The sequence below is a fragment of the Zootermopsis nevadensis genome, unplaced genomic scaffold (assembly GCF_977971745.1).
Source record: "Zootermopsis nevadensis isolate Lab colony 2312 unplaced genomic scaffold, Znev_1.0 Znev_ptg000007l, whole genome shotgun sequence".
NCBI lineage: Eukaryota > Metazoa > Arthropoda > Insecta > Blattodea > Termopsidae > Zootermopsis > Zootermopsis nevadensis.
The window spans coordinates 2,670,079-2,691,859 of NW_028259139.1; the positions used below are offsets into that span (position 1 = coordinate 2,670,079).

The window sequence follows — 21,781 nt, forward strand, 5'->3', positions numbered from 1 at the left end:
ATGCAAAACCCTTTCTAGTCATCGTCTCAGCAGGTCAACAAGTTGAAAGTATCTACCTCCTGCTTAAATTATAATTCAAGGTCAAATGAGACCATAACATTGGGATACTGGCAGTCCTCTGAAAGAAAAGAGAAGTGCCCCAAAAATATGAAAATGCACGCAGTTGAAACACAACCAGCAATCCAGTACACATTGAAAGTAACGTCCAAAGATTCCTGTTGATGTTAGTATCTACTTACAAGTCCACATAGCATCACAATCCACAGGACCAACACTGACATCTTCACCAGAGTGAGAATATCCTAGAAACCTTTCCAGACACTGAGCAGCAACCACTGTAACATGTCAAAGAAAGTCATGATTTGTTAGAATACATATTCTGTCAAATTCATACCATAGATACTTCAGTGGAAGTACCACTTTCCCAATATGCCGGCCGCAGTAGCCACACGGTCTGAGGCATGGTCCTTGTGTGCCTGGCTGCTACAACCATGGGTTTGGATCCCATTCAAGGCATGGATATTTGTAAAAAGGGGGGTGAAGTCAGTCACCTACTCGTGGTGCCCCCTGTTCGCTAAAAACGACTGACACTTGTCACCTTGTAAATAGACTAATGGCTGAGAGGCTTAAGTCTGGCATAGGGGAACAAAAAAACCTTCCTAATATAATTGGAATATGGTTTAGGAACAATGAAAACACATACTGTACTTCAGTATGCAGACAGTACAGCAACATAGCACTTTCATGACCTGAAAATTAAATTCAGATGGGTTCTGATGATATGTCTATTAAATGAGCAAACTGTAGATCCCTGCATATACATATTTTATACAAAAATAATATAACCCTTGCTAAAATGTGAGGTAGAAAGAAGAATAAAATATTCTTTAATAATATATAATTAAACAATGTGTATTGTTATGACAATCACTGCACTAGTAATTCCTTACATCATAATTATTACATATTGTTTACTGCAATACATTTAATGATATTCTTCTGAAACAAGTCTAGGAAGGGAGAATAAGTGTAATAGCGAACATTACGGTAAAAGTGCTGAACATTTAGAGATAACGAGTATATGTTGGTAATGCAATGTATGGTAGGGCATAGCTTTACAAAATTCAAATCAGTACTCTATGGAAAAATAAAAATACAGTTTGCAGTCTTATATGTGTTATGTCACTTCTGCAAATTAAGAACCATCAGAATTAATTTCTCCAGCTATACTGTTCTATTTATTGCATCAGCTAGAGCCAATCAACCAAGACAACAAAAGTTATGAGAGCATGTCATGTCTGCATATTTTCCTTTGGAAAGATGTTAGCAGAAAACCAAGCGGAATCCACTTGCCATAAAGGAAGAAGAGTTTGAATTATTACAATTTATAAACATTTCTTATGCTAAGAATTTACACACGAGATGATGGGAATTATAAATTACAATCATGTGACAAACAGGAGAGTACAGCAGCAAATCAGAGCCATGTTCAAGTTAGAAGACATCTAGCAATCTGGGCAAAGTGCAATCAAAACCATTATAAACAAACCAGAACATAAATATTCCTCACACTGCCAAAGGAAACTGCTCCATTATTCTATGACAGTAGACCACTGTTACAGACCTTCATAATGATATTATACACATGGGGTCAAAGTTAATATGAGCAGAATGGTCAAAACTTGATTCTATGCCTTGGCTCTCCTTGACTGGCAAACAACAAGGTACGTTACATGAAACATGTTTTAATGTTTTCTGGATGAAACACATTATTGTGATGACACTCCTTCATTACAATTAAACAGATACAACAGTTAACTCTACTTCATACATTAGTCTTTGTATTGGTCTATTTTACACAGATGTCAAGCAGGATATGTTGATATCTCTTGCACTTACAATAAATGAACAAACTCATTCCGCCCAATTTGTGAGCCATCATCATTAGAATATAATTTAGCGCCAATCTGATATCAGGCTACACTGTCCACAGCCAACATTATCTCCATTTTCTGCACCTATTTCGATCCTCTGAAGTGTAGGTATTTCAACATTCGGCGCTTTGCCTCATTCAACTTAGTATTTGTTCTTTATAATTTCTGAGCTCTAAACTGAACCCCTTTAGAGATCCATTTATTTAAACACATAATAAACACCATATAAAATTTTGATAAATTTTGTTTTGATTTTAAATTATCACTCCATGCAACACTAAATGAGAACATGACTTTTCAATTAATATCAAAATGACTACATTTGAAAGGCTAAAAGTATTGACAATGCTTTCCACTGTTATTAGCATATTTATCAACAAAAGGCATAGTACCATAATAAAGAAATAACTGTGAGACATTTTAAAAATTTCCAATAACCACAAGCCTACATATGCTATTTATACAGACACACACACACACATACATATCTTCATAGTTTTCAGAGACTTGTGAATAACATGCACCAGAAGACAGCAAACACAATATGAAATAACTACAATTTTATACTTTATTATGAGATGCATACATGATGCTCGAGTATAAATAATATTGTACATACAGTCAAGTAAACATCATTTCACCATCTGGTATTTTTATATATCAGACTTTACTCAAGAAAACTTCCTCTGCTGCTTCTCCCAGGTAAACTCCATGAGCGAATGGAGACAGACAGCCTCAACTGGCAATCTTTCATTAGTTTACCAACACCTGATATGAAGATGACTTGTCTTCTGTGATGTTGCACCTTATAGTGTGGTAGAAGTGCTTGCTGCCTCCATCACTGCCCTGATGATGAAGGCGGCAAGGACCTCTGAAATGACAATAAACGTCTACCAGACCACATGTTGCAACATTCCAGGAGACAGTCATCTTCTTACTTGCCACTATGAGAACCTAAGATCTCACCAATACCTGATATGACAGCAGCATTTAAAGAGTTCATGAAATCAAGGACAAATTAGCTGGACCAATGCTTAGGGCATTTCTTTAGTTGCAACTCAACCATCATGACTACATACTTTCTTTCATATTCTATTATTTAGTTTACTGATTATGGAAATCACCAGTATCAGTTGAATTAGTAATCTAATTTTAGCAAATGTTTAATTTTTTTCATACAATTTAAGGTAAAAAACCTTTGAAAGTTTTACTCTGGCAAAGTTTAAAAAATATATAATGGCTACCAACGTATGTCCCACAAATACAGGAAATTTATAATCAGTCTCTTATGGTAATTGATGATGTGTAAAAAAAACTAATTTGTTAGTATAGACTTCCTTCCGTGTTACATCACTATTAAATTAATTTGTTTTCTTATTAAAAATTGTTACACATTTTAGATATAGGTAAACCATAAAATACTTCAGAATGTACAGCCACAATATTTTTCTGAAATTCCTAAACCTGAACCTTTACATGCTGAGTGAACAGACAAAAACCAATTAGTTTGCACGAACATTTCTTAATAATACCGACAAACATTTTTTGTGTTGTATTACACAGAACAAAAATTAGCATGTCATTGAAGTTTCTAATTAAGTATACCTGTTGCAAATTATCTCTGCACTTTGACCATTAAAAATATGCATGTTGGTGGCCAGCCAGCTGAGGTATGGGGAGGGAGGGCAAGTAACAGCACACAAGTCATCTTTACGCCCACTTGCCCTTTGCATATTCCCTTCTCCTTTTACTGTGACACAGCTGAGACTCACATATTTTGTGTTCAGTATACAGTATTGTAAAAATAATTTACCTTACTTTTTTACTCTAATTTCTGAAAGTCTAAGCTGTTGTTTCTTCCTTATGTCATTTCCACACCCGTCGGTTAACTTCTTTTAGAAATCTGTAACTGACTGTATCTGCCCATTCTTGCATTTCATTTACCATTCTCCAGTCTCACTTTCTCCCCTCTACATCTCTCTTAATTTCATCTACCCATCACATGCATGGCCTTTGCCTGGGTATTCTTGTAATCATCCTCATATCCAATAATTGTTTCAGTATCTTACGCTCTTCCATTCTTTTAACATGTCCAAACCATCTCAATACACTTTCCTTGACTTGGTTCTGTATTTCCTCCATATTGCACTGTCTCATATTATATGTGTTTCTAATTCTATTACTCCTCATTATTCCCACTATTACTGAAACACCAACTCTGTTATTTGCAAATAATGAATTATTTATTATCAGTGATTGCAATTAAATGGGTTAAGGCGTTATGACACAATTCACAATAACTTATAACTATGATATGATGTTATACAAATATAATTACAGTAATTTTTCACTTGCTTATGCTTATGTTGCATACTAATCTAGTAACTCAGAAATGTTTCTTCACCTTCAAGCAAAGTATGAAGAATTATTAAGACAAAGTTTATTGACATCATGGTGACTGGTTTTTCAAATTCTACAATCCACTGATTCAGATGTAGAAACCAAGGATTGAGTTTAGATATTTAATGTAATGAGTTACCAGAAACCAAAGGTTCAATACTGCTAATACCAAAGCCCACCATGGACACAATCCTCAGAGATCCATCCATCTCTGATCCTCAAAACCCAATCTCCCTAACATCCATCCTAATGTTATCTTCCCTTCTCCCTCTGTCTTCCAAGATAGCATTCTCAGAGAGGTTTCTCCACCAAAATTTTGAATGTATCCCTTGTTTTTTCCACACTCAGCCCATCTCAGCCTCCTCGATTTCAGTAGGATGTATTCTCAGTTCAAAGATGGGGGGAGACTGCTTCTAGTGCAGAGAGTAGCTGGAATATATTGCATAAGTAGTCACAGACAGCTGACAAGGAGTGGTCCTGAAGCACGGATGTCACGTGCAATGTTAACATCCGTTCACAACAAAATGTTCAGTGTTACATAGATTTAATTAGCAAATAAAATTATTATCCCATTGGTATTTAATACTCACAACTCACAGGTTTTTATCTGCTGTGCACTGAAATTCCAGCTCTTGATTCAAGACCATTACTGGGCAGACCAATATAACTTGGCTTTCATTAGAGCTCCACCTTACTTCAGGTCAACATGTTAAGCAGCAGAATGCAATAGAAATATAAGAAGGATTTTAATGTGTGGAACAACACACAGATAAAGTGAAGAAGTAATCTAAAGCATTAGTGAAACACCAAAGTAAATATATGTGGAAGTAGCTTACAATCCCTGTACAGAGTTCGAGTTGAAAGATATATTACATCAGTTCTACAACATGAATAGAAACTATGAGAACCATACCAGCTCTATAAATAATATATCACATGGTTCTCAGCTGTCACCAAATCTTATATTATCTCCTTATAATTATTATCAATATAACTATCTATATGGCAAATATCTACTGTTAATCTCAACAATCACTCAGTAAACTCTTCAAGTCAACAAACAAATTTGCATCACAGGTACCAGATTCCTTTCACAGAAACAGTAATGAGAATAAGGGTATAGCAGAATCTGTACATTACTTCTTTGGACTGTTAAGCAGCCCATCCACGTACGAGTCTGGCTCGGCGAGCTTGACTCGTGAGCTGGGCTCGTATATATTTCACCACACATGCGTAGCACACTCGGCTCGTGTCACCCCACCCACAAATGAGTTGGGCTCAATGGAACCCGAGCTGAGCCGGACTCGCAAGCCAGACTCGTACGTGGATGGGCCGCTTTACATGCATGAGTGCATACAATTGAGAACATACAAACACACTGCAGGTGGAATAAAACCTGACCCAATGCTGCTGACACATTTACTCTATTGGAAGAAACATCTAGCATTCCAGTTGACATGTGCTGAATGGTAAGATGATTTTTGTCATCGAGTTGACTACTGGAATTAGGTATGTAACTCCATGGAGAAGAATCCTTCTTGAGACGTTAACAGCCTCTAAGCCAATTAAGATATTCCCCACCTTTACGGAATCCAAAACATGTGCTCACAATAACCTGCTATTGGAATCTATCCTGAGCCAGATGACTTCAGTTTATACCTTCATATCCTATCCATTTTAATATTATCCTCCTATCTACACGTAAGTCACCCATGTGGTTTATTCACTTTAGGATTTAAAAAAAAGTTTTGTATATATTTATTATCTCGCCCAAATATGCTACATATTCCACCCAATTCATCATCCTTGATTTTATTATCCTGTACAGATCTCAGCAGAATCAGTTCAGTGGCATCTTGTTTTGTATGGACTTTGGATTTGGCTTGTCTTCCTAAAGAAAGAACTCAAATTGAGGATGTTGGGATAACACATTCCTGGGAGAATATTTGAACCTAAGTGAGAGGACATAACTAGAAGCTGGAGAAACTGTATAAGAATTACGATTTAGTATAAGAATCAGTACGAGAAACATTGCAAAACGTTATAAATAATAATAAAACATATTTTTTCCACTTTTTGATTTGCTGGTTTCAAAATCGGCGTTATTCTGAATCGGCGCAAATTGAACTGGCACAAATCGAGGGTTACCTATATATCTACTACTCTCTTTCACAGGTAAACAAATGGATATTAGATTAGGGGAACAATATCAAATACCTAAAGATACAATTTAATCAAAGATTTATCATACAAGCTACATATTTCCTAAAGCTGCCAATCTTCATGTATCATATTTCTTTGCCTTGTTACCAAACACTTTCACGATGGCATCAGAACTCTGAACAGCCATGCTTAAAAAATTCTTTGCTTTAGTTAAAAACCTGTTGTGTCCTAATACATGGCTTGTGGGTACAATGAAAAGCCAAACAGCACTTCATAATGGTGAATTATTGGTCTTTTGTAGGTTATGTGTACCCTTTGGTTTACAGTATCTAACACAGCAGAACATGGTGAAATTAACTGTCCCCTGCAGCTCTCAACAAGGTAAAACATTGTGTAAGATGAATATTATAGTGTCAGGATATAATGTGGTAAAAGGTTAAACCAGAAATTAAAAATATTAAGTGTACTGATTTTCTGTCTACACAATAATTACTAACTTCACAGATTTAAAATTACTGTGTGAAAAGCTACATGTTGCTCTTTATCACATACAATACAGTATTTGTGTTGTGCATGGTAAATTTCCTGATGATGATGCAGTAATGCTGAGAGATGTCACTGTTCTGATAAATATTTTTAACAGCTATATAATCAGTAATTGTTGTGGAGAGAAAAAATATTGCAGACAAGCATCTTGCTGAATGTAACATTAGTACTCACATACCATGGTAACAAGCTGGTAGTATAAACAGCGAGGAACACCGTCAAGTTTCATGTCACCTGCATCTGTCATATGACCACACGGTACATCAAGACTACATAAAACATACAATAAGTGTAACTAATGACTAGGAAAACAAATTCCACCCAGAAAAAAATAAATCTGAAAAATCATACAATCAACATTTTACGTGTGCATGTTTCAAAATACATGCAGCAAACTCTGTCAATATCCTTCTCCATGGTTCATGAAAAAATTATGTTATAATTTAATGGTTAAAATATTTTTATAAAAGGATGGCAGTGTAAATAAATAAACTATTTAAAAAATAGAAAATGTAATGACAAAAAAAAAACTACTTATACACTTACCTTCATGTTATGCTTTGTACTTGTGACGATAATTATTGTAAATGATCATTTCCATATTTTGTGCAGAATTGAGCTCCATCACTTATTATTACATTAAACTGGTTAATGTGGCATATCAATACTCACTAGAAACCTAAGTTCAAACTATTACTACTGGCAGTTCCATCAGGGTGAGAAAACCCTAAGGCTTCTCAGTAAAGTGGCGAGAACACTAGCGAGGTCATCGGCTCTCTGCAGCAGCATGCCTTCCTGTCCATTTGAGTCCAAAGCAGGGGCAAGTGTCTCTCTAAACGCACAGGCAACATCCCGCACTTTGAGCACCAAGTTGCGGGTCTGAAGTGGCGCTGTTGTGTGAGCTGTCATGTCTGTAACAAGCTCTGTCAACCTGTGAAGGAGCTGGAGGCAACTGGCAAGGTTGCTAGGCAACTCCTGCCTTGAAGGTGCATCTGTTGCACCTTTCACAAACACCTTGGAAGCAGTGACCAGCTGCCGTGCTTCATTCGTCAAAGCTTCCTTTGCTGCTTGGAAACGAGTTTCATCCATTTGCGCACCTCCTCCAGCTGCCTGAGCTCTGGAGCACTGTGCCACAACCTGGTCAAGGCGCTCCAGAAGACCGACCATGGTCGCATCTGATTTGGAACACAGAACATCTCTGCCGTGCTTTGATGATGTTGAGCAGTCAGAGAATATGTGGCCATTTCTCAACAGTGTGGTACCAGATGCTGGTTTATTGTGACTGTTTCCATCTGACAGCCCTTTCAGGTTTGAACTGTGCTGAGCACTCCTCCTAAGAACATCCTGAAAAATTAGTGAATATAATACTAACAAATACTTTCAGTCAACACAGACAGTCATAGTCAAAACTTGGGTGATGATATTAGTTGTGTCCTTATTAAGGTAAATATTATTATTGTTACCTTAATAACCCTATCTAAAGATGCTTAACCCCACCCCCAACAACCACCTTTCACTTACCCTCCCTACCAACAACCACAATCAATAGCGAACTCAGTTCAGTTCAAATACGATAATACTTCCAGACACATCGGAACTCATCTACACCAATAATGGCACATTCTTTTAGATGGTGTCTAATGCATTCAAATAAATAAACTTCAAGAGGATGTCCTTATCAAATTAAGTCTAACAATTATAAATTTCATACAAAATAAAATGGACTTGGTGGAGCATTACACAAGACAAATAAATGAGCCTCAGGAATGTAATATATTAAAAATTAAATCTAATTAAGAATTACATTTGGAGCAAAACAAGACTAACTAGGCTAATTCAAGAAACGATATTGACAAAAGGTAGTGTAGTAAAATTCTGCAGCATGAGGTTTAAATAAACAGACAGCAATTATACTTCCTAAAAGCTTCACTTCATTTCAGACTCTCTTTTGTGCAATTTATTCCAGTTAAAATAAAAAATTGTTGTGTGTCCACAAATGGGATAAATGGGTCAGCAAGTACCCTAACACCTTGAACGGTACATAATGATGATGATGCTACAGATGAATCCTCTACTCAATTAAGCAAATTACAAACCACCTACCTGAGACGGTACAGGAGGTAGAGGTGGCTTCTTCTGTGGCACCCAAGAATGAGCGTGAATCGAGTCACTTCGTGGCGGCAATAATGGCGGCTGTGAATCCTGTTGAATTCCAGATAAGGAACTGCTCTGCTGATGCACAGATGCAGCCTGAAGATGTTCTGCAGACTTTGGTGGTCGTGCTGGTGGCTTTAAGCTCTCTGAACCACTTCTGGGTGGTGGCTGAATTTCCTCTGCTGTGATCTTCTCAGGACTATCCCGGTATTTTCCACAGCACGAAAAGGTTCCTCCTTTTCTATTTACAGTTGGATACTCAATCACTTTGGATGAGCTCTGTGTTGTACTATTCTTATTGTCATGATTCTCTACGATGTTCATGTGCGTACTGACGAGTTCACCCTAAAATAGGTAAGAAAAGTGTAAAAGAAAATGATTCTATTTACATAAAGTTTTGTCGTAAACCACCAGCTGGCTTGGTTGTTATACCACATAAAGACACTTCTCATCTCAGCCCAGAAGATGCCTATCCTAATTGAGGCGTTTCATGGTTTTCCTTAGTCTGGAAAGCCAATGTTGGGATAGTACCTTAAAGTAAGACATGACCACTTCCTTCCACAGTATTTCCAATTTATCACTCATAAATCATCCTACCACTGAATAAGCAATGTTAAATAGGATTAATATTATATTTTAGCATCCTGTTCAGATAATACATACAGCATGCTCAAGTATTAGTCCATCCTACAAAAGTAGCTTTACATACTTATCTACTAAGAATTTGACGCAGTTCAATAATAAGACTGATTACCAAATGAGGAACATGTTTTGGCTAAACAGCCATTAATAGGCACATTTACAACACATCAGTCAAAATTGGAAACTGTTTTTCCACATACAACTACTACAGCCAAAACCTTAAAAGGTGTTTTACTATGTTGGGTAATTAATATCAAGTTCTCAAGTGTTATATATCAAAATCTTTGAAAAAGTCAGTTTTTATAGGATTAGTAATCATGGAGAAAAATGCATAACATTTCTTGATAAAGAAACAAAGGATTAATAGTAATTTTCTCAATATTGTATTGTTTTTTCCACTTAAAAATCACATCATAAATAACGAAAATGACACAAGATACTTAACAGTCAAAGTTGTAAGCTTACGTTTAAGGCGTCGCTGCCACTAGTTGGTGGAGGTGGAATAATAAATGAAGAAATCTCCTCTGGTGTCAGTTCTACTGATGGTGGGGCTTGCTCAGTGGGTGGTGGAACAGTTACTGTTGCTAGGAATGCTTCAAAGTCTAGATTTAGATCTAAACCTGGTATTACTAATGAATGGGGTTCATCACTAGTTGGAGTCTTGTTTAGTTCCAACCCAAGAATATCATCTGAAATACGAAACACATCAGTACTAACAGATAATTAAGCTGATGAATCTATTATGCAAACATTTAATATCAGCTGCAGCACAACAGATTTTATCACGTTATCTACTTTCAAAAATTAAATTTCAAGTTTAAAACAAAGTGTAAAGGAAAATCTGGATCCACAATGTATAAAGTGTGACCAGAATTTTGCAAATTGCATATTAAAGAATTTTGTGATTCATACAAATCACCAAATATTGTTAAGGCAGTAAAGATTATACTGGACTGAAATGTAGTGTGGGTGCAGCAATAGAGATACACAAAATTTTGGCGTGGAAATCTCTCTGAAACCAGATGCTTGCAAGACCAAGACAGTGATGGCAGAATAATGTTAAAACAGATAGTATGAAACTGGTCGAAAATAATATATGAACATGTCTGAAGAGGTGTTCGAACATTGAGGGATAGTTAATTAATTATGAGACTTTATAAATATTACTTACCCAGCAATGAATCTTGTTCAAGGTCCAGTACACAACAGTTGCTGATGACATTTCTGTGATTGATTAACTGTTCCATTCTTGTCTGCTGAATCTCTATCTCCAAAGGGGAATGATCAGCAAAGGGAGTTGGAGGAAGACTCAGCTGGCAAGGCAAGGCATACAGTCCATCCTATGGTAACAGAACATAAAAATACAATTCTGAGGCATGCAAGTTCCAGTCACAAGATAAATCCACACAAAGAACCAGTTACCATTAATTTTTAATTACTTGCATAAATTTTAATATCACACCTTCCTTTCTGTCCTTCAATAACCTTTCTATTTATTTTTATCTCCCTCCCTTTTCTACCCTCCTCCTTTCAGTACTCCAGTTCCTCAAAACATAAATATAGTATTTATGCTCATGAAACAATAAGTCCATAACAGTGATAGGTTTGGCACTAAAGCACAAAATCCACTAGAAAAAAATAATGGCCTTAAATAATTTTCATAAAGATAAACTGTAAGACTCCTTCACCTACACCATTGTGGGGAATAAAAGGAAGACAAAAATATCCTTGGTACATACCTGGCTCCCCCACTTAATGGTACCTGCACCTTGTCGTGGTGGTGGGGCTTGAGTACCTCAGTGATCCCATGAGCTACTGGTAGGGCCTCCCTAGCCAGATTGGTCGAGGGGGAGAGGTCAGACTAAGACAGGTACCCTGGTCCTCCAGGTTGGGGGTTGGTCACAAGGCTAACAACCTTGCACCGTAAAAAGGAATATGTTTCGAAACCTCAACCTCGGACAGACGGACCTAACAGAAGGACTGAATGGAAGAGGAGAATTGAGGAGGCCATGGACCGAATACGGACCGGAGAGCCATACAAGAAGAAGAAGACATACCTGGCTCAGTGTATTAATAAAAACTCAAATCCATTTCTTGCACAAAAGTTCTCACCAGTTTTAATATATACTTACCTCATCTGGTGTGATGGGTGGAGGGATCATTGTAAGATCAATTATATCTGGATCCAAGTATAGAGTCCCTTCTGCAAAGTCACAGGGAAGTGAACTGTCCTCTTGCAGTTTCTTCAGCAAATCCTACAACATCAATGTGTTAAGGACTTTTGTTACAGGCTAATTCAACTGCACTGTATGTACTGGAGGAGTCATATTGTAACAAACAAGACAAGAGGATCATTAAGTGGACTTCGGAAGTCTATTTTAGAATCTGCCTGGCAAGAGAAAGGAAAATGAGAAAGCATCACTGAAGATAGCTCCCAAGTATGACTGAAGCCTGGTAACTCCTAAATGTATCATAAGCCTAACTGCTTGGCTAAACTTGGTAAGTGTTGAAATATAATTATACATAATTTAATAATGAAAACCTATCACAAATTGCCTGGAATTGATGCATGAAGTATAAAAAAGATGTTTAATCCTTTAAAAGGCAAAGATCATATAAATAATATTTAACAGTTTGCTTCATGCATCCAAGAAAAAACCACTGCATGACCATTATAAGTTTCAGTCTTTCTTAATGATGTTTAGATAATGTCCTGTTGTGTATTCTCAGAACCAAATGAAACCCCATCAGCAACATGCAGCCATTTTCATGTAATTACATATTTTCTTACAAATAATCAGTGATCGTATCCAGTCATATTGGCCTTAAACCCAAATTTCTCCATAACACATGTTCTAATTTAGTTGGTCACTAAAATCTACGCTGTTTGTACAATTTCATCTATACTGTGTCAGCAAAATTAAAGATCACGTCATCTATGATAGCTTCCTTTCCAAAATTAAACATACAGAATATCGAAAAAGATGTAAACACAGTGCTGACACATGTAATAGTTGTGTGTATACATCCTTTTGGGACACCTTTATCTACTATCAAGAAATTCCTACCTGTGTAAGATTTGAGGTTTTCACAGCAGTGAGTATGAAGATTGCTGTCTTCTGGGTTGTTGCGCCGTGTAGTCTGGTCGATGTTAACCAACGTTTCAGAGGTCATACTGCCTCCGTCATCAGAGTGATGAATATGTAGTATGACCTCTGAAACGTTGGTAAACATTGACCAGATTACACAGCACAACAACCCAGAAGACATAAATCTTCAAATTCCTACCTGTTTACGGAAACTAAAGATTTGTTACTGTGTTCAGAAAACCCCACCACAGGTCCCTATCCTGAGCTAACGGAACCCAGCCCACACCCTCTCAGCCACATATTCTTAAAATAGATTTAAATATAGTTTTTATTATGGGTTGCTACCAAAATCATTTTGACACTACAACAACTCATTCCTTCAAGATACTCATTCCAATTTAGTTTATAGTGGTGAATAAAATCTGATATCCTTTCATTATATATTCACTAATATGTGGCACCTTTATCTGATACATGTACATATTTTTTCATACATAAGAGTTAAAAGATTAAGACTTCCGGTCCATGAAATGTATTTCAGAATTGGTTCATCTCTTCTTCTGTCCTCCCTTATGGTCCGTGATTCACGAGACACATGTCACAATAAACCTGATTCCTTGGTAACAGAACTTGAAGGTTAAAAACCGCTAATATCAAAACCCACCACTGAGCATGATGCTGAGTGAGTTCAATCCAGATCACATCTTTACAATATGTATTCTAATATTATTTTCCCATTTATTTTTTTGGCTTCCATGTGGCTACTTTCCATGAGGTTTCCCTTTAAAATTCAAAATGTATTTCTACTCAAATATGTCCACCTTATCATAGTGTCTTTCATTTAATTACACTGACAATAAATAGAAGATGCAAAAAAGTCCTCTTGGATGACCAGTCACGTCAATTCAGAACAGAGGCCTAATGTTTCAGTTTCATTTTAAATTATAATCACCAGGGTGGTTTTCCTTCATCCCGTTCACTCAATGTGGAGTGTGTACCTGGATATTGCGGTCACTGGGGCAGAACCCAACTGGCAGCAGGCTGTCGGGACTGTGCAGTCCAAAGCTGGAACCACTGGGCTTTGCGACAGAGCTGCCATTGTATGACCCACTGTGCTCTCTCCCTATACAACATGGTTATATAAGATCCAGTTTAACTTAATGAACAGTGATTCTCAATTACAGCCACAAGCTCTCTTTGTGAACACAGAAATGTCAGCAGTAATCAGTTATTAAGTTTCATTCCAATCATGGGCTTTTTTCTGTGTATCCTGAATAGATGATCTAATAACTGAAGAAAATGAGTTTCTATTTAATAAACTTCTACATAATAAATCACACTAATCCTATTGTGTAATTCACAGAACACATTCTTGTACATTTTTGAAGACGCTTGAGAACCACTGTGCTTTAGAACACTACAAGTTGCATGCACATGGACAAAATAAACATTTCTTAGACATATTTAATTTAAAACTATAGAAAAGTAAAAACATTCAGTTTTAGGGGTTTCATACAAATAATAAAATTACTGTCAACACAACCTCATTTCATTACAATGTTAATCAGTGCATTATATATTTTGGTCTTATATGGCAACATTTGCTGATTCTTAACCTGGATCCAAGATGTTGACTTTCCTTCATAATATGTTTTGTAAATTCAAGTCTGTTGGGCCCCTTTGCCTTTATATATGGTTTTCCTGAACTATGGTTTAAATTAAGATATAAATATCACATTTTGCTTCCTATTAATAGAATTCAGTTCCACCCTCTAAAACTCCATTTCTCATGTTTGTCTTATAAGATTACTAAATGTGTAATGAAGTGTTGTTTTTTAAAAAAATTATAAAAGAGAAACAAGTGTGAAAATCCAGATATTACTATACACATTACTCATTTTGTTGAGTGCAAGGGGTAGAACACTGATGCATTTCTTGAGGTCCCTAAGTTCTTAATGCCAACTTTACCTTCACTTAACACACCAATTTCTTAAAGATTAAGTTGTGGAACATGAGTCACAAATGTAGCTAAACAAATTCCACTCACTACCTAATTCAAGATAACTGTGACATGATAAATAACAACTACATACGGATATGAGAAAATGTCATTAGCAAAATTAAATAGCCCAATTTTCGGTATAGTAACCATGAAATAGGTGACAACAGTTCCTCTCCTATATTTCTCATTTCACTTCTAATTCATCATTTGTGATCATTCTAATATTTATTCCAGTACTAAACAAACACATAAGTTGCTACAGGATTAATAGATAACTAAAGCATTCACGCAATAAACAGCATTCAAATGTTCAAAACTTTACTCCCCTCAAGTATAAAATAGTGAAAATAAAACTTAATTTCATACTTGTGATTGTAATAGGAACAAACTGGGAAATGGTTGTCTTCTCAGTTACTGTGCCATGTAGTCCGGTAGAAGTTTACCGACGTTTCAGAGGTCCTTGCTGCCTCCATCATTGGGGCAGGGATAACCCTGATGATGGAGGCAGCAAGCACTTAAAATGAGTCATGTTCTCTCCTTAAAATCATTTACTACACGTTACCTGGTCGGTGAGAAGGACTGTTTGTAGGAGTGCTCACTGAATCTGTGTCACTTTCAGATGGTTCATTATCTCCCAGATCTATGCCACGTACCGCGTCATTCACTGCTTCACTTATCAGCTTCTGCCCCTGCAAGCACAATTACCTATATGAGAAGTCAATGCAAAATTTTCTAGATCTTTGAGCAACATTGTAATTACCAAGTAAATTTTGTGATTACAAAATGATTAACGCAAAACCAGCCTTCACTGTCACTATACTTTATGTAGACATGGGATCATAAAGGAAAGATGGTAAGCGCTGTGTGATTTACCTGCGTGAGCAGTAGTAATGAGTCACTGTGCTTCAGCTGACCAGGTGCATCTGAATCTAGCGACGATATATGGGAGCCCTCAGAGTCACTTTCCTCCTTGCCAAGCTGCTGGTGATGTTGCAGACCTGGATGTTGATGTTGTTGTTGCTGGGTTAGATACTGTTCAGAATTTTGCACCAACTCCTGCATTTCTGCAACTCTCCGCAAGACCTGTAACAATTATAGAAGCGTATATGAAATTATCATATAATTTAATATCTGAAAGTATATTAGCTTATGGCAGAATTCTGATACTAAACTAGAGATGACAGCTCAACTGACATAACGAGAAATACATTTTTAGATGTGTATAAAATTGTAGGTAGAATTGGCTCAAAATGTAAGACAGACAACAGAAGTAAAAGAAGACACACTGCAGAGGATAAGAAACAAAAGGTAATGGTACAAGCATGCAGAAAGAGTTGGAACATACAGATTGCCAAAACAACTAATTCACTGGGGACTAAATGAAAAATGTCCGGGGGAAAAAATACAGTGGCTACAAAATAAATCTGTATTAACCTGAAGTAAGAGGACTGTCTATATACAAATGGCATCTGCTTCACACTTGAAGTAAATAAATACTTAATATACTAAATGTATGAGGCTGATTGGCTCATGAGGGCACGTGACAGTAGACAAGCAGAAGCATCCAAAACTAGCCACTATTTTTCATGTTGGTCACCTCAGAATAATTGGCATTATGGAATATGAAAACAGGAACCTATAAACTTGAGTTTGGAGGACATGAATAAGAATATGGAATATGATGGAGAAACAAAGAAAGAAGATACAGTAAAAGAAGAAAATTAATGATAATAAAGAAAATAAGAATAGAGGCTGAAGGTGAAGAAGATGAAGAGTGTTGAAGTGAAGTTAAAGGAAAGTGGAAAAGAAGCAAACAATGCAAATGTTTTCCAAATACTTTCATATGGAGTAATACAAATTATAAGGAAGGCAGGGTCCACCAAGGACTGTGGCACCAACTGAAGTAGTAGTGATACAAATTACAGGACACATTTTCCAGGCAGTAATTACATACAGTGCAACATGTGTGTTCTGTCAAAAGCATGATATCGCCACAGAACTTTGTTTAGTATTCAAGACATTAAGCACTATATGTCACTGCAAGGTGCTAACCTCTTCATTTCTGGCTTCAACATAAGCCAGATCACTTTCAAGAATCTCCATCGAGACAACACTCTGAAGATCAAAAGTTGCAGAGCTCAGATCGAGTAGTTTCTGGGCAACTGCTGCACGTCTGTTGTCATCCAGATAGCCATTGTAGTCCCTTGCTCTGGCACTCCCATTCAGCAGACCTGACCTGCAGTTAGAGCACACAACACAGCCATTAGTTGCTTGAAATCTCACTCTTTGGAGGTCTGGGAGGTGAAAGAGAGGGAAAGCCACCACCTTCACCACCAGCCTACAACAGGGATCAGATGTTGAATCAGCCATTTTTTCATCCGGCAGAAGTTCAAAAACCTGCACTCTTTTCTCCAGTCCTTTTAAAACAATTAAGTAAATCAGCTGTAGTGTATTCACTAGCGAACAGGTTAATAAACACCTGCCACAGTAACTTCTGCATTTATATTTTATATGTGGTATATTCACTTGTGGGCTCCCTAGGACATATGTATTTCTTTATTCCTGCCAGGCTGACAGAGGCAAGAATGGTGAGAGAACTGTAACTGACAACATACAAATTACTCAAGGAATTTGAAATTATGACTCATAACAGCTGCCAATTTTTAAATGTGCATTCTGTCATGAGCTAGAATTAACCTGGGAGAGCATCATAAAAATGTGGAACAAAGATGCGCCTTTAAACAGTTTCGTAGGGCCTAACACATTAACAATGTAACTTACATAGTGTTCATGTTGCTGTCCACTTCAAAAGTAGGTCTACTGTTGGCATCCAATGAGCCTGATTTTTTATGGGATGCAGTGAAATGACCATTTGTCTTTACCTGCTGAAATATGATTACAAAGATTTGTTACACATTAAAATTTACAACTACCATAACTAATTTTAGACAGACAGCAGTAAGTGCCAACTGTCCAGTCTTCAACCAATAAATATACCTTATTTATTCCATAACACTTAATTTTACTACAAAAGCAACATTGCTGTATACACATATCACACTGTTCCTCACTTTCTCAACAAAGGAAACATTTGTGATGTTATTCTGTATGTTAATGGACCTAGTAACATGCACTAATGTTGTTTAGTCAACCCAAGGGAATATTTCCTTTCCCTCCATATTTCTAATATGGAAATGGAAACAGCCATCCTCTGAAATAATGCAGACATAACCTCAACTACACAGAGTGAACAACATCTAGAGAATATTGTTAAATCAAATGAGATTTTTATGTTTTCACAGTGGTAAGTGTGAAGAACTGTCTTCTGGGTTGTAGCGCCACGTAGTCTGATGTTTCAGAGGTGCTTGCTGCCTCCATCATTAAAGTAATAATGATCACATATGCAGTCTATGCAGTAAATGAGTTAAATAGAAGTTAGCTCACAGACAGCCTTTGAAAACATATTCATGGCCTGGAAACTAATTTCACCTTTAACTGTGATAATGTTTAACCTCAAAAGTAACCGCATAGAAATCACAAAACTCACGTGTACTGGCTGATATGGCGGAGGCATCGAGAATGTAGCATGGTGCTTGCCAGTATCTCGGCCAGTGTAGCTCCATCTGGCAGGCAACACTTGATGCTGTGAGTGATATGGTGGCGCTGAAATACCACAATTATGTACTAATAAAGTGAATTATCAACTGTCATATCTTAACTATTATACTCAATTACTTTGTCCTCACGTGTCGCTGCTTTGGAAATCAGTAAAGTCTAATTTGCACTTCTTCATGTAAAGCAGAGGTTATACTTGACTCACACTACTTTGAGTAGCTTAGGAAATGAAATATATGGATGACAGACATATGACTTCAACATTGTGCTCAATTGAAGAATTTTGTAAATGAACACAGAATCGTGACAGCAAAGAAACAAAGCTATGAAAGAAGCTGAAGAGACCAGTGACTTACCTGCATCGTCAATCCAGGAGAGGTCACGGTCTTGCTCTACAGACAGAATCTTTCCAGTTAGAAGCCTGTAGTAGCCCTGCAGTAGCAACACAAGTTCTTCAGCATCTCGGTCCTCCATGCTAAGCACAATCTCCTGAACATCACAAGAGGGAAATGCCAACTTCAAGTAGCAAGATATATAACTCGGAGACAAATTTCTCATAGTACACATATTAAGAAATAAGAAACTACAGGTATTTCTGAGAACTGAATGTGAAATAAATAATGTAACATTTCAATTTATTTGTTTCAGCCAGTTCATAACTTTTAACTCTTGAAGAGAACTGGATTAATTAATTGATTAAAACAAAATATAAAAAGGATTGCCAAAAACATGATGCTGTTGTAAAGGACAAAATTTTAATATACCAAATAAAGATCTTCACATCCAGTTGCATAAAAGACAAAGGTTCAACATAAAGTCAATCTGTTAGAAAATATGGCTTCACCAATATTTTATTGCCATAATGAACATAACATGCTAGCAATATCATGAAAATATTTTACTTGAAATAAATAAAAATACGAGATCTCCGCATAACAAAGCCACAGGAAAATTTTGAAAGCACCGTACACTACCGTTTGGTTCAGTGCAGCCATGAAGATGGAGAAAGTATGTTTCTCTGAAATATTGGTATTTACCTACAAGTTCACACAGCATTACTACCAGAATACAAGCATCAACAAATAATTTCTTAATGAGCATGTAAAACTTTAATCAATGAGATGGTACTCTAAACGAGAAAAGAAAGAAAAAAACTGATTCAGTCATCATTATATAAATAGATGTAGAAAATCACCTCCAGTACCTTCTCATCTGAAGTTGGAAGGTGTATTCGGACAAAACGTGACAGTTCATCCTCACGTATTACTGTGACTAGACTCATCTGTTCTATATCTGCCAGTGGAACAGGCTGCAAGCACATATATACACATATAAGAACAGCTGTGCAGCATCTTCAGATCTTTCATTGCAACAGTTCAGCCTCTTGGTATATAAGCCTGCCACTAGACATCACCTCACCTCTACGTATTCTCTAATTCTGTCCCATCAACAATAACATGGTGATTATGCATACTTCTGAGGTAAATTCCATACCAGCAAAACATTAATATAGAGTCAAGAAATATTGTGTAGTAATAGATCTACAAAAATATTATTCTTCTGTTAAGGTTATTTTTGTCCACAAACAATGTAACAACTATGTTAAATCTAACATTAAACCTGACATGAATGAAACAATGGAACAAGGTAAATTAAATTTCATATGAAGTTGGTTATAAACAAGTGTACAAATATTATATGATATACAGTTTACACAACAATAATTACAAACATGGCAGTGGTACAAAAACTTCACATATTTTCTAAATTTAGCATTGCTGGAATCTGAGCCAGTGGAAATATGAACAGAAACTGATCACCAAACAGGAAATATTAATTTATATTTCTTTGTAGTTTCATCACAGCTAAAAGAAAGTACAAGTTCTTTCCAGAACTTAACGTTCAAATATAGACATAGAATTTTGTATCTTAATGGTAAAATGTAGCTGTTCTCAGTAAGGAAAATACTTATTCACAGTGTGTTTAGACTTACCACACTGTTGCGCAGCCCTGTAATCTGGCTGATACCAAACTTAGGACTCACTAAAATAACTCTCTCCATGTTGCTATCCTGTAAAAGATGCAAGAACCTTATGAGGTACATAATGTGTTTCATACATTTAAAATAAGATAATTTTGGATTACATGTGTTATTATTTGCATTTCTTCTTTCTTTAGCCCTAATAATCCATAGCAGGGGTCTAGAAATATCTTGCACCTATTAGCCACTTAAAAGAATCCATCTGCTCAAATTCTCATAGTATGCTTCATATAAATATTTCTATACTGTACCACTGACCTCCATCAACCTGCCCACTGTAATAAGTGAGTGTATTTCTGGATCCATGACCCATAGTTATTAGTGAAATCACATTTAATGATTCTCTGTGGTGCAATGAATTTGAAAACTAACATATGGACTCCATGTAGCAGGGTCCTTAAAGAAGCTGACAGTTGGTGAAGAAATTATCTGCCTTTTGTGGAACTGAAAGTTCGTTACTCTATTCACGAAAGGCCACCACTAGACCAAATCCTGAGCCAAATAATCTGTCATTCCCACCTATCATCAATATGGGCCTTAACACTAAACAGAGGAATACAGACAGAGGGAAAATTTTGATGCAGAGATAATGGGGCATAATTCAAAAATATTAAATAAGAATGTCTATTTCTAACACCTGAACACAACTTAAGTTAAATCGGGATACAAACCGTGATATTTGTGCTGAAGCATTTGGCGCCATAGCTCGGCAGTTCACTGATGATGTTCAGATAGTATAACTTGGCCTGCAGGCTTGTTAAACTCTTCTGCCCAGTGGGGGACAAATTATGGTTTAACTTCAGGAAGTGGCCAATCAGCTTCCGTAACTCTTTCCTCTTCATTGTGCTCATTAGTGACACTGGCACAAACCGCTCCAAGCCAAATTCTCGCCTATCAAACATCAATGTCTTGTTACAAACAAGAGCATTTTGAGCTCGCGTAAGCGAAATAATGATACAATTCTTAACTCTACTTACTCAATAGCTTTCACTGTCACTTTGCTTGTCATATTGTTAGATATGGCATGCTGGTGTATGTGAAGTGCCGCTAACCTCAGCGCAATGTCATACTTTAGTTCTGGAGCATAGCGTTCCTGCACCACATCATTGCAACACTGAAAATTACAAGACATATCATAACATTATTATTAGAATCTTCAGTATCTATCAGCTATTTTCATAATTCAATTCTGGTG

General features: G+C 36.5%; 1 protein-coding gene across 6 annotated transcripts in view; it reads right to left on the reverse strand.

The window, feature by feature from the left end:
* Positions 1-881: 881 nt before the first annotated feature.
* LOC110832537 (uncharacterized) overlaps positions 882-21,781 on the reverse strand; it is a 90,497-nt gene continuing 69,597 nt past the window's right edge. For 3 of the 6 annotated variants that reach the window (XM_022069624.2, XM_022069627.2, XM_022069628.2), the window contains exons 9-24: positions 21,564-21,700; positions 21,258-21,477; positions 20,539-20,616; positions 19,741-19,854; positions 18,902-19,034; positions 18,478-18,593; positions 17,712-17,815; positions 16,983-17,166; positions 15,804-16,013; positions 15,493-15,619; positions 13,927-14,051; positions 11,972-12,094; positions 11,011-11,179; positions 10,305-10,528; positions 9,147-9,542; positions 882-8,387 (exon numbers count right to left, since the gene is read on the reverse strand). In XM_022069624.2, the coding sequence (XP_021925316.1) occupies positions 7,755-8,387; positions 9,147-9,542; positions 10,305-10,528; positions 11,011-11,179; positions 11,972-12,094; positions 13,927-14,051; positions 15,493-15,619; positions 15,804-16,013; positions 16,983-17,166; positions 17,712-17,815; positions 18,478-18,593; positions 18,902-19,034; positions 19,741-19,854; positions 20,539-20,616; positions 21,258-21,477; positions 21,564-21,700 (3,093 nt within the window). In that variant the 3' untranslated portion in view covers positions 882-7,754. The remainder of the gene's footprint in view (positions 8,388-9,146; positions 9,543-10,304; positions 10,529-11,010; positions 11,180-11,971; positions 12,095-13,926; positions 14,052-15,492; positions 15,620-15,803; positions 16,014-16,982; positions 17,167-17,711; positions 17,816-18,477; positions 18,594-18,901; positions 19,035-19,740; positions 19,855-20,538; positions 20,617-21,257; positions 21,478-21,563; positions 21,701-21,781) is intronic. The other 3 variants (XM_087343962.1, XM_022069625.2, XM_022069626.2) reach the window with 3 other exon arrangements.